Below are 11,527 nucleotides of genomic sequence, written 5' to 3' on the forward strand. Positions count from 1 at the left end.
GACAGAAATATTTTAATAATGATCAAAATATTTAATTTTGTATAAAATAAAAATAAATAAATAATACTTTTAAAAGTTATCTTTATTAAGCAAATTTATACATTTTCAAAGTACACTTTGAACAAACAGAATGAAAATGTAAAAACCAAACTATTCTGAACAACATTTTTTCCCTAAAAATCTTTACAAATAATTTGGAAGTTAAAATTAATTCAGAGAGGATAGCAATGTACTTTCACTAAAAGGAATGCTTCCAACAAAGATAAATTCATGAAAATTCATACATATATACATGGATATGATCTTAAAAATATTACTTCACATGAAAATATACTGATGACTTCCTCAGAAAATTAAATTAGATAATTTTGCTGAATTATAGTTTTGCCTTAAATTTTCTATTTAAAATATTTGATTACAAAAATGGACAGACCCAAACATCAAAATTGGACAGAGAATAGCAATTGCAGAGAAAAATGATATGCAATTACTTGCATTGAAAATTCTAATTTGTTTCACTTAACTAAATTATATCAAAACAAAATAACAATATTAATGCTTTCCATGAGTGATTAATAAATTTATGATAACTTACACTAGAACTTATTAACTTATGATTAACTTACGCCAGATTAAATCAAAAAATATTTACATTACACGAATCGAAAAATAATTTCCTTGGCATAGATGTGAATCTGTATTTAATTATAAATAATGAAAGTAGTATGATAAATATATAGTATAAATTAATAATGAAAAGATGCAAATCAAAAACAACCCAACAATGATTTGAACATATTTGCATTAAAATGAAAGCTAAGTTAAAGAACTTCATTATTTCTTAGACTAGGGTGTGTGACAAAAAGATAAGCAATAAGATCTACTTTAACATTTTAATCTTATAATCTAAACTTTAAGCAATCATATAAATGACTCTAAATTCGGAACAATTAAAAAATGACATTTGCTTAATGATGTTTAAAGGAAAATTCAAACTACATGTTTAAGAAAACTACATGTTTTATACTCTTACATATATATATAAGAATAAAGTATGATCTACAAAGCGATACATCTTAGCTTTCGAATGAAAATGTTTTCATCACACAGAAAAATAGAGAGCTGATTCTGAATTTATTATAGAGTAAGTTTGAACATTTCATCATAAACCACTTTTAAGCAATGTTTTAGCTAACATAACACTAAACATTTTACTTTTAAAACAAATTTTTAAAAGGTTTATATAATTTATCAAACAAACAAGAACAAAGAAAAAATTAACATGACAGCTCTGCTTTAGAACTGGAAACATTTAAAAATAGAGTTAATAATTTTGTAAAAAAAATTACAATAAGTTTTTTTAAAAAAAATTAGGGTAAAATTTCATTTCTAGAAACAAAAGCAATGACTTTTGTAATAGAAATGTTTTCATTAAATATTAAATAAAAAAATAAGTACATTTTTATAAGTGATTATTTAAAGTAATTATTTAACATAATTATATGTTAAGCACTAAATTTTACACAATACATATGTTTGTAAATATAAATAGGATAATAATGGCTAAATAAAATTAAAAAAAAGAAGTAAGGCAACAAACATCAAGCCAAAAAACTTCATTATTTAATAATTATAAATGGATTGCTTCATAGTTTTCATACTTTATTTTATGTACTGTGGTTCTAAGTCTATAATCCAAATATTTATTTTAACGATAAACTAAGAATGCACAAATATTACTACAATCATAAATTCATAAAGCTTTCTACAAAACCTACATTTTTTCTCTAAGCAACACAAATCAAATCAGAAGATATCACAACTTTATTTTTCCACACAAACCCTTAAATAACTAATGTACAATTTATAAGTAATTTCTTTCCCTCGAATCACACAAATCAAACTGAATCTAAAAATCCTTTTGGTAAAATCCATATATATATATACACACATATAAATAGGTATCTCGCTTTTATCAAATGCAATAACTAGTTTAATATCTAACACAAAACTCTATTGAGCTTATGTTTGTCCGATAAAGAAAATTTACATATAAAATATCATTAATTAGGGAAGATAAATACTGTATTTCAAAAAAGAGAACTTTATCAAATAAAAATCTCAGAAATGCCTTATACAATTATTTTTTTCAGTTTTCATCATCAGCTTCATCTGGATCTCCATCTTTTTCTATTAGTTTTCGAGCCAATTTCACAGCATAAAACTCATTATAGTGCATTTTTCTTTTGTATTCAAAAGCAGACCTTTGAGCTACAAAAAATAACCACGTTTAAAAGAATCCACAAAGAGAAAAAATTTTAACAAGCAAAAATTCTGTAATCTTAACTATTAATAAACAGCAGATATAAATTTTACATCTAATTCATTAAATTTTACTTCTTAAAGAAACATCCCTTACATATTTTACTGTATGTAATTATGAACTAGTACAATATTTCGCACAAAAGTATTTTTACACATGAGTAAAATTATTAACATTATGTAATTGCTACCTACTAAAATACTACAAAGCAGCAAAGAAAAAATATAGAACTGTTCATTTAAAATTTGTAGAAAACTTTTTCGTCTGCTAAAATATATTCAGTTCCTCCTAATACTTTTTCAGACATTTGAATTACAACAGACAAACGTCAGTTTGTATACAGGTTATTTTTAGGACATGAAGTTATTTAAAAATAACTTTAAAATTTAAACAGATAAATACTATATAATATATAAACATCAAAAACACGTTTTACACAATTTACCTAACACTTGTTTTTTAAAAAGAAATTGAGAATATTTACAAAAAAAAACAATCGAAAAATTTTGCACTAAAAAGTATTAAAATTGCATTTAATCTACTCTGTAAAATCGACTCACATTCTCAATCTACTCCGTTAATAAGCAGATTTATATAAGCTTTTATCGTTAACTATACACAATGCAAGAATATACATCTGACCTCCAATTGAGATTTAGTGTTAGTACCAAATTTACAAAATTGAGAAAATGTTGGGAAAAATAGAAACAATTTTTTTTTTAAAAACTTACGAAATCTAAAGAGGAAAAAATATAAAATGATATAAAACAAAAAAATTTCTATGGTTTTGCTCGAGAAAGTAAAAATTACAATATTGGGTGTAATTTATACATGAAACAAATCAGAACGAAGTAAATTTTAAATACATTATGTTCAATTTATCTTAAAATGTGTTGCAAAAACTTCTTGTATAGCCTTTGAAAAAAAACAGATAAGGGCAGAAGAAAAGTCAGCAGTTTTTTAATAGCATTAATTACAAATAAACTGCCAATTCAATATAATTTTTAATAAGTTTTAGTCACAATTCATTTTGAGTAAAAAACATTAATAAAACGCAATAGATTTGGCATTGAAAACTAAAAATCTGGCTAGAATAACAATTTCATATTTTTTATTGTAAGTAAGCTTAGGGTGTTTAGATTGATGGGGGAGGGGGGGGAGAGATTTATTTTCATTTTTACTTTTATTCATTTTACTTTATATTCTTCAGTAAGCTGAAATCATCATCATAATGGTTTGAAATTAATCCTCATGAATTCCATTCTTTGCGTTAATATTTAGTTTTTTTTTTTTTTTTTTAAAGCCATTTTCAAATTTTTGAATTAAAAAACATCTCAGGGACAGTAAAAAATGAGGAAATAAAAATAAAAAACATTTTAATTAATCATTTTTAACCTTTTTAAATTGAATAAACATTCAAATCAAAAAAATTTCCACAAATTCAGTTAAAACTGAGAATGGGGCTAAACTAGGAACTATGGTCTAAAACAGTGGTTCCCAACCTTTTGTGAACCATCGCCCCCTTCTTGGGGTTGGCTGACACATATCGCCCCNATTTTTAACCTTTTTAAATTAAATAAACATTCAAATCAAAAATTTTTCCAAAAAATCAGTTAAAACTGAGAATGGGGCTAAACTAGGAACTATGGTCTAAAACATTTAAAAAAGCCGAAATCAGGAGGGAAAAGGGGTAGGAAATCTCCAAGATGAATAAAAAGACAATAATTTTTTTTTTAGTTTAGTTGAATTTTGCATTTGAAGGCCAAATTTTAAGCAAAATAGAATGCAACAAACTATAGAATTAAGAATTCAGTAGATTATAATAATAGCTAATTATAAGAAATATGGATCACCATACATATGCCAGGTTGCTATGGTGTCTAAAGAATAACAGCAAGCATACAATATTATGGTATTTATCTAATTTCTTTTGACTCAAAAATCTGAATATTTCTGCACATAATGAAACAAAACAGATGTTTTTTTCTTAATATAACATCCAACTACTACATTTTTAAAATCTACCTCTCATATTAACTAGAATTATAACTTCTGATCTTGAATTGAGAAAACGAAAAACCCAAGAAAAATATTTCAACATAGAATAGTAATACCACATAAGCAAACAAATTCTAGTAATTGTGGAATAATCTCAGCTCTAAAACTGGAGTAGAACAGTGCAGTAATTTTTAAATTATAGCAACTAACTGATTCAAAGTTGTAATGGGTTTGATGCGGTCTGTGTAAATTAAAAATGCTTCAAAGAAAACATACTTTATTTAATTTTAGATGGTATTAAATTAAAAATAATAATTGATGTTAAATGACATCTTAAAGTGTAGCATAAATGTGTTACTTTCATTGTAAATCTAAAAACTAGTTCAGTTAATTATAAAAAAAATTTGTCGAGGTTCCCAGAACTTCTTCAAGCTTTTGTTGAAAAAGCTATTCTCAATTTCAATAAATCTGAAATAAAATAACCAATGCAAAAAATAAAAAAAATCAAATATTTACAGACATTTTTTCTGCATGAAGCTTATTGATTTACAGCTATAATACTAACGAATAAAAAGAAATATTACTGTTGCAAAATATGAAAAAAAAACAGTTCACAAAGAATTTAAATGAGCAAAACAACTAATTCATTAGTTATTTTTACCTCTTTCTTCTTCAGTTTCATCTTCTTCCTCATTATCTTCTTCACATGGTGATTCCAAAGCAACAGGTTTTTCATTTTTTTCAGAACATAAATTTATTCTGAAAATTTTAACACATAATTTTTTATTATTTCATTTTGAACAAAATAAAAACTTTCAAACATTATTTTTAAAATTAATTCAGACGACAGGCACAAGTCAAATAAATCAAAAGTTGGAAAAGACAGTGCAAGAAAAATAATGTTAGGTCTAAAACAGACAAAGAACAATGCTGTCAAATGCACCGATATTACAACAATCCTACTTACACACAGGGTATCTGCTACATTTTAGATTTTCAAATTCATGACTAATTCCAAGAACTTTTCATGACTTAACAAAGTTACTATTTTCTCCGACGAAAACAGAACAATAAATTTAAAAAGGCATTATAATAACATTAATTGAAATGATACGTAAAACCAAAACTGTTATACTCTGCATCTTCTTATTTATAGATTTTAAATTGATAAAAAAAATAGATAAATAATAATTAAAATTCTGAAATCACAGAAGTTTAAAAGATAATTAGCTCTAGAAATATTTTTTCTTTCATTTTTTGAAAGAACACCAAAATATTTAAAGAACATGATAAAAACATTTTATATTTTAATGAAATGTGACAGTGAGTGGGGATTTTGTTAGAAATTAAGATATTCGAAACACCATGAAATTTGGGCATTCAATTTTAAAAATTAAATTTTTCGGCAACCTAAATCCATGACTTTTCATGACTTTTTTTTAAAAAATAGTTAAAATCATGACATTTCATGACAAATTTAGACAAATACCGAAATTCATGACTTTCCATGATTTTTCATGACTTTCCAGGTACGCGGATATCCTGTACATACATAGTATTTATTCAAATCTAAGCCACACTTTTTTTCTATTGTATCCTTTGCTACTGAAAATCAGGTGCTGCTTAGAATCAAAGGCGGAAAAAATTATAGGAAAAAAAAAGTTTCCAATTAGACTTTAATAAATTCTTTTAAAAAATGGTGCATAACAAATACATCCGATGGCACAGAAGACACAGGGTTAAAAAATGGCGACATCAGCACCCAGAGGTCTGTCTAGGTTTTTCGGAGAGGTACCAATTTTGTGAAAATTTATACATGATTTGCGAAAATTAAAAATTATATTAAAAAATCAACACAGAAATAAGGTGAAAATTGTTTCTTAAGAGATACAAAAATAAAATTTTAAGAAAAAGTATTTCGTGAAATACTACCGTTTTTCCTAAACTTGAATTTGGGAAGGTACTGCTAAACGGTAGTAAATTTGGCCTGGACAGACCCCTGGCACCGATTCTGAAGTCCAAGACAGTGGGAATGATGAATTGTTTTTAGAACAGAATATTGACTCTTTGTGCAAGTACAGGCTCATGTCATGTATGCATTTAAAAGTTTCTAATACAGGTGAAATAAATCACTCATTTAATAATTCATAATTATTATACTCATTTAAAATAAAATTTCAAATTTCGTAAATGTCAAATAAGCTTTTTTACACAATTTTTTTTTTTATTTTTGTTCACAAAAAAATGCTGAAAATTTAAGGTGTGGCTTAGAATTGATGGCAGCTTAGATTCAAATAAACACAGTATCTACTTTAGCAATCAATAATATGCATGTCAAAGAAATAACAAAAGAAAATATTTCTTTTTCTAATTATAGTACCTTAATCGTCATAACATAATTTTAACAGTTAAGCACAGAATTTTTAAAAAAAATCTAGAAAACATTTTAAAAGAAATTATGTTACCATAAATTTAAAACAATTTCAGAGGAACATCTGTGATTGATTATCATTAGGCATTTGATAACAGAACTTTCGATAATTTAATATTTCAATGTTTTGGTTTATTGTAATGTGATCAGATACAAAAAGATAAAAAAAAAGTTGCGGTAGTAATAAAAAACACTAAACTAATATTCTAACATTACAACAAAGCTAAATTCTGATTTCTTTTTCAATCTCCAATATTGATCTGGAAAAAAAATTTCATAAAAAAAAAGAAGAAATAAAAAAATTTTAAAAATTAAGCAGATGTCAAATAATGATGGGCCATAGTTATATTTTACTATATTGTTTTTTTTTCCTTTTTTAATACTTCTACATTACAATTGTTTCTGTTTGCACACTAAGAAAATCCACTTCATTTAATGCATTGATGATTTGAAGATTTTGACTCATTTTATTTCATACAAACAAGTGAACTGTTCTATTTATTTAAGAAGCAGAACAATACACAAACACTGAAGAAAAAAAAAGTAGCTTCTTACATAAAAAATGCTATCAAATACTCATTAAAACAAATTACTATAAAGTATTCTTTTATCTTACCTAGTATAAAGTTTAATTTGCCTCATTTTGAATAAATTACTTTAATGATTTGATTTTATTACACCTCATAATATAATGCCATATTAACAAATATGATATTAAATTTACATTACATTGATTTCTTTTTTTCAAACCTTAGCTGAGTATCAGAACTGGTACTTTAATTTCTATTTAGAACAACTTCATAGTACCCACTGCAATTGCATAAGTACGACGGTTCTTACTGTAAATATAACATGTATAGTGGATTTTGCTTGAGGATAGCCAATACTTTTATGCTTGAAGAAAGTATATACCTTTACATATTAAGTTTCTCATGTCTACCACTCTGTTTTTGCCAAAACTAGATGGTTTAGGTCTTCTTGATACAAGATCATATATCCAGATTGGTCTGGTACCCAGCAAATGGAAAAGTTCTAATGACACTATATAACAAATTCAAGCAAAATGTTCATTACGCTTTAAATATACTGCTTACGTTACTCGCCTGTTTGTTTAAAATAAACACTCAAGTAAAATACACTTAGTACTTTTACTTCTTCATGACACCTCTATTTTGATTATACAGTGATCCCTCGTTTTTCGCGGTTAATGGGGACCAGAGCCTTCCGCGAAAGCTGGAAACCGACGAAGTAGGATTTGCCAATAGGAATTTTTGTGTATGCATGAATGTTTTAAATGTGTAAACAGTATTTATACTTTACACATTTAAGACAAAAATTACAACAGTATAAATAATTACTTAAACATGTCTGTGCTAATTAATAAGATTAATTGCAAAATCGGGAGTGGAGTGCTTTAAAGACACGAATGACACCTCTTGATCCATCGGCTGAATAAGAGGTGTAGTGTTCGGGGGCAGAAACTCTACCTGCACACCGTCACGCTGCAGGTCTGTTGCATGGCCTCCTGTACAGTCCATCAGGAGAAGGACCTTAAAGGGGAGGCCCTCTTCAGCCAGATACAGCTTCACCTGGGGAATGAAGCAATGGAGGAATCATTCAAGGGTGAGAGCTTTTGTTATCTGGGCCTTGGAGTTATGCATCCAGAACACGAGCAACAGAGCCGTATTTTTGTTTTTTAATGTTCCTGGATTTTTGGCTTAATAAATAAGCATAAGCTGGTTTAAGCATAAAACCTGCAGCATTGCCAGCCGTGATGACAGTCACGCAGTCTTTGTGAGCCTTGAAGCCTGGCCTTTATGAGAGACCGTGGTATATGTACTCTGAGTCAACTCATCTCTTTGTTTGACATGCAGGGATCCTTCTCTCTCGCGCATCAACATTAAACAACGCTTTTTTTCCGCAATGTCGCTGCCGACATGATTGTATTTTTTCATTTTTATTTTTTGATGAATATTTTGAAAAAACCCACGAAGCACTGAAGCCGCGAAACATGAAGCGCAAAGTGGCGAGGGAACACTGTACGCAGAAAATAAAATTAAGATAACAATCATAAAAGTAATATACAATAAAATAACAAATAATATATTGAAAAAAATAAAACTTTATACATAAAGATAACTACTTTTTTGCTAATAACTCAGCATCCAATGTGTCATCACCATGTCCAGATATTTCTTTACCAGACTGATCTTCATAATAGCTGTAAGGCGTCTTTGGTTCATCAATTTTCATGTGGCCATAATCTTTATCAGGAGGGTGAAGAGTTTGCAAAATATTCATTTCATCCCATTTAATATCTAATGGATTACTGAAAAAGTAATGAAGTATCCATTTTAATTTTCAGATGGAAAAAAATATTAACAAACTGCTGACTATTAAATAAAGTCATGGCCAAAGGAGTGCCAGGTAGGTCGAAGCCCAACAAGAAAATTTTCAAAAAAATAAATAAATTATATCTAATAAAGTTAATATTATACATTATAACCTCAAAAATCTGGACTTAATCTGGAGCAGAGGTTCAAAAGGTGCTGATTTTAGAAAATTCCAAAATTTAGATAATTCACTACAGCTAATTAGATATATGAAAACTACAGGATCAAAATTAAAAAATGCTGTTTATTTTATCTCAAGCCAGTATGGTTTTCTTTTTTTCTCTAATTTTTTGAATAGTTACTCTATAAATTCACGACAATTTCAAGTCACGCCATTGAACAATCTCTTTTTTTATGGACACATTTGGTGAAGTTGAAACCATAAATTTGCTTAATTTCGTATTTAATTTTTAATTGACAGTTCTCACAATCCATTACTATTTGTTTTTTATAATACCATAACTAAAACGTTTTTACAACACACGGATTTCGAATCACACATTTAAGTAGTTAATTTTTAAGCAGAATTTCATTTGCAACATTTTCACAAATAATTATATGACCTTGATTGTATTTTTCAGCAGTAATTGCTACTAATTTAATAAAATCTTAATATTTTTAATAATAAAAAAATAAAACTGTAGTGATGATCTTATCCTAAATTCTCATTATTTTATTCATTGCCTTTTCAGCAGTTACTACTACGGATTTCACATGGTTTTTAAAATTGATTTTTTTCAAATATGATATTACTACAGGAGATGACTATAATTTAAAATTGCGTTCATTTTTTCTTATCATGAGTTGAAAAAATGGGTCCCCATTTTGGAAGTTTCCAGATTTGTGAGATTATTTCATATTAATCAATATACTATACAAACTAGTTTGCATAGTTACTGTTTCAGATAAATATTCCTATTGACATTTAATCAAAAAAAATATTGATGTTGAAAAAGACAAAAGAAGTATACCAAAAAATTTACCAAAGTATACCAAATAATTAATGCCACCCTGCTCATGTTGGAACACCACACCTGCAAAATTTACGACATATTCCCCCAGTTTGAAATAAATCAGAACTTTTCTCAGTGCACCCTTCCCTTTGGTAAACAAAAATGTTTTTAAATTTGAAGTTGAAATATCCTAATAATATGAATTTGATTAAAGCAAGGCATCATTAAAGTTAAAATATTGTGACGCTTATCGGCATTCAAAATTAAAACTAGGAAAAGAGATTCAATAGAAGCTTCTAGAATTTCCCAAAAGGAAGTATCCCAGAAAACTGAAATGAAAATTCATGAGTGAAGTATTGCTCCCTCTCACATTAAATCTGAGTATTAACAATATTCTTTAATAATATTTTAACTTATGTTAAACTACAATAGAGTTTTCTTCTGCTTCATGATGATAAAACTTTATAGCCTTTAATTACAGATATGAACAAGTAGTGTCACAATATAAAAGGTGTATATTGAAATAGAATTAAAAATGCACTTTATCATCACCAAGAAATGACAATAAGTCCGAATAAGAAGGAAATAATATCCAATATATTTCTTTCATAAGACCTATTTGAACTAATAAACATTATTAATCTGTTCATCGTTATAGGAGTTGTATGAACCAAAAGAGACTGTCAAAAATTATTATGTAAAAAAATAATAAAAATAAATAATATTGCAACTCTAAGGTGATATAAACATTCAACATTAAATCGAAAAATAAATATCATCTTATTTGTCTTTGAAACAAAATATAAAATACTTTTTATTGGCTTCAGGATTATTAAAACTTGTTGAAGACTTCAGAATACCCTTGGCAGGCTTTTTGAGCAAGTTTTCTGTCATTACTGATTATGTAAATTTAACACGATATTCGATGCATTACACTTTTTACGTCAAGGTTTATTTGCTGTCGCTAAACCGAACACCTAAAAATATATGCAAAAGAGAAAAAACAACAGCAATCCCACTCTTGCTAGCAAATACAAATTTTTTTCTGGACGACAAATTTGGCTTCACTTCATTTTGCCGTGTATTTGTTTTGTTGCCAAATTTAGAATTGCAATATGAAAACTTAAGTCATGAGAATGGACTTTGACAGATACATTAACTTCAACTGCTAATGAGTCCATTGTGCAACTCCAGTGCGACGTAAATGAACAACAATCAACTGCTGATGTAAGTTCTCGGTAATGTACAGTCGGCAAAAAAAAAAAGATATCACCCTGAATAACTTTTGTTCTAATGATCGGATTTTCACGATTTAAGTGTCAATCTTAATGGTTCCTGGGGGTGACCTCAAATATGCTAATTAATTAGTGCTAACTATTAATTAAGTTACGAAATCAGACACAAAAACGTACTTTCTCTGAATAAACAT

At 27.4% G+C, this 11,527-nt stretch overlaps 1 protein-coding gene across 1 annotated transcript; it reads right to left on the reverse strand.

The window, feature by feature from the left end:
• Positions 1-64: 64 nt before the first annotated feature.
• LOC107456297 (protein phosphatase inhibitor 2) lies at positions 65-11,311 on the reverse strand. Its single transcript, XM_016074138.3, has 4 exons — positions 10,910-11,311; positions 8,896-9,081; positions 4,983-5,080; positions 65-2,271 (listed from the first exon to the last, which is right to left on the reverse strand). The coding sequence occupies exons 1-4, from the start codon at positions 10,990-10,992 to the stop codon at positions 2,150-2,152; spliced, it is 489 nt and encodes a 162-aa protein (XP_015929624.1). The 5' UTR covers positions 10,993-11,311; the 3' UTR covers positions 65-2,149.
• Between the last annotated feature and the right edge of the window lie 216 nt (positions 11,312-11,527).

This window comes from Parasteatoda tepidariorum, chromosome 3 (genome assembly GCF_043381705.1).
Source record: "Parasteatoda tepidariorum isolate YZ-2023 chromosome 3, CAS_Ptep_4.0, whole genome shotgun sequence".
Classification (NCBI taxonomy): Eukaryota; Metazoa; Arthropoda; class Arachnida; order Araneae; family Theridiidae; genus Parasteatoda; species Parasteatoda tepidariorum.

What these genes read in the sequence shown, in the direction of transcription:
- LOC107456297 (XM_016074138.3), bottom strand. Translation starts at nt 10,992, where the DNA reads ATGACAGAAAACTTGCTCAAAAAGCCTGCCAAGGGTATTCTGAAGTCT. An exon ending in GCTGAGTTATTAGCAAAAAA is followed by an intron (nt 5,081 to 8,895) that starts GTAGTTATCTTT and finishes TAAAATTTTCAG; the next exon opens with AATAAATTTATGTTCTGAAA. An exon ending in TGAAACTGAAGAAGAAAGAG is followed by an intron (nt 2,272 to 4,982) that starts GTAAAAATAACT and finishes TATTTTTTGTAG; the next exon opens with CTCAAAGGTCTGCTTTTGAA.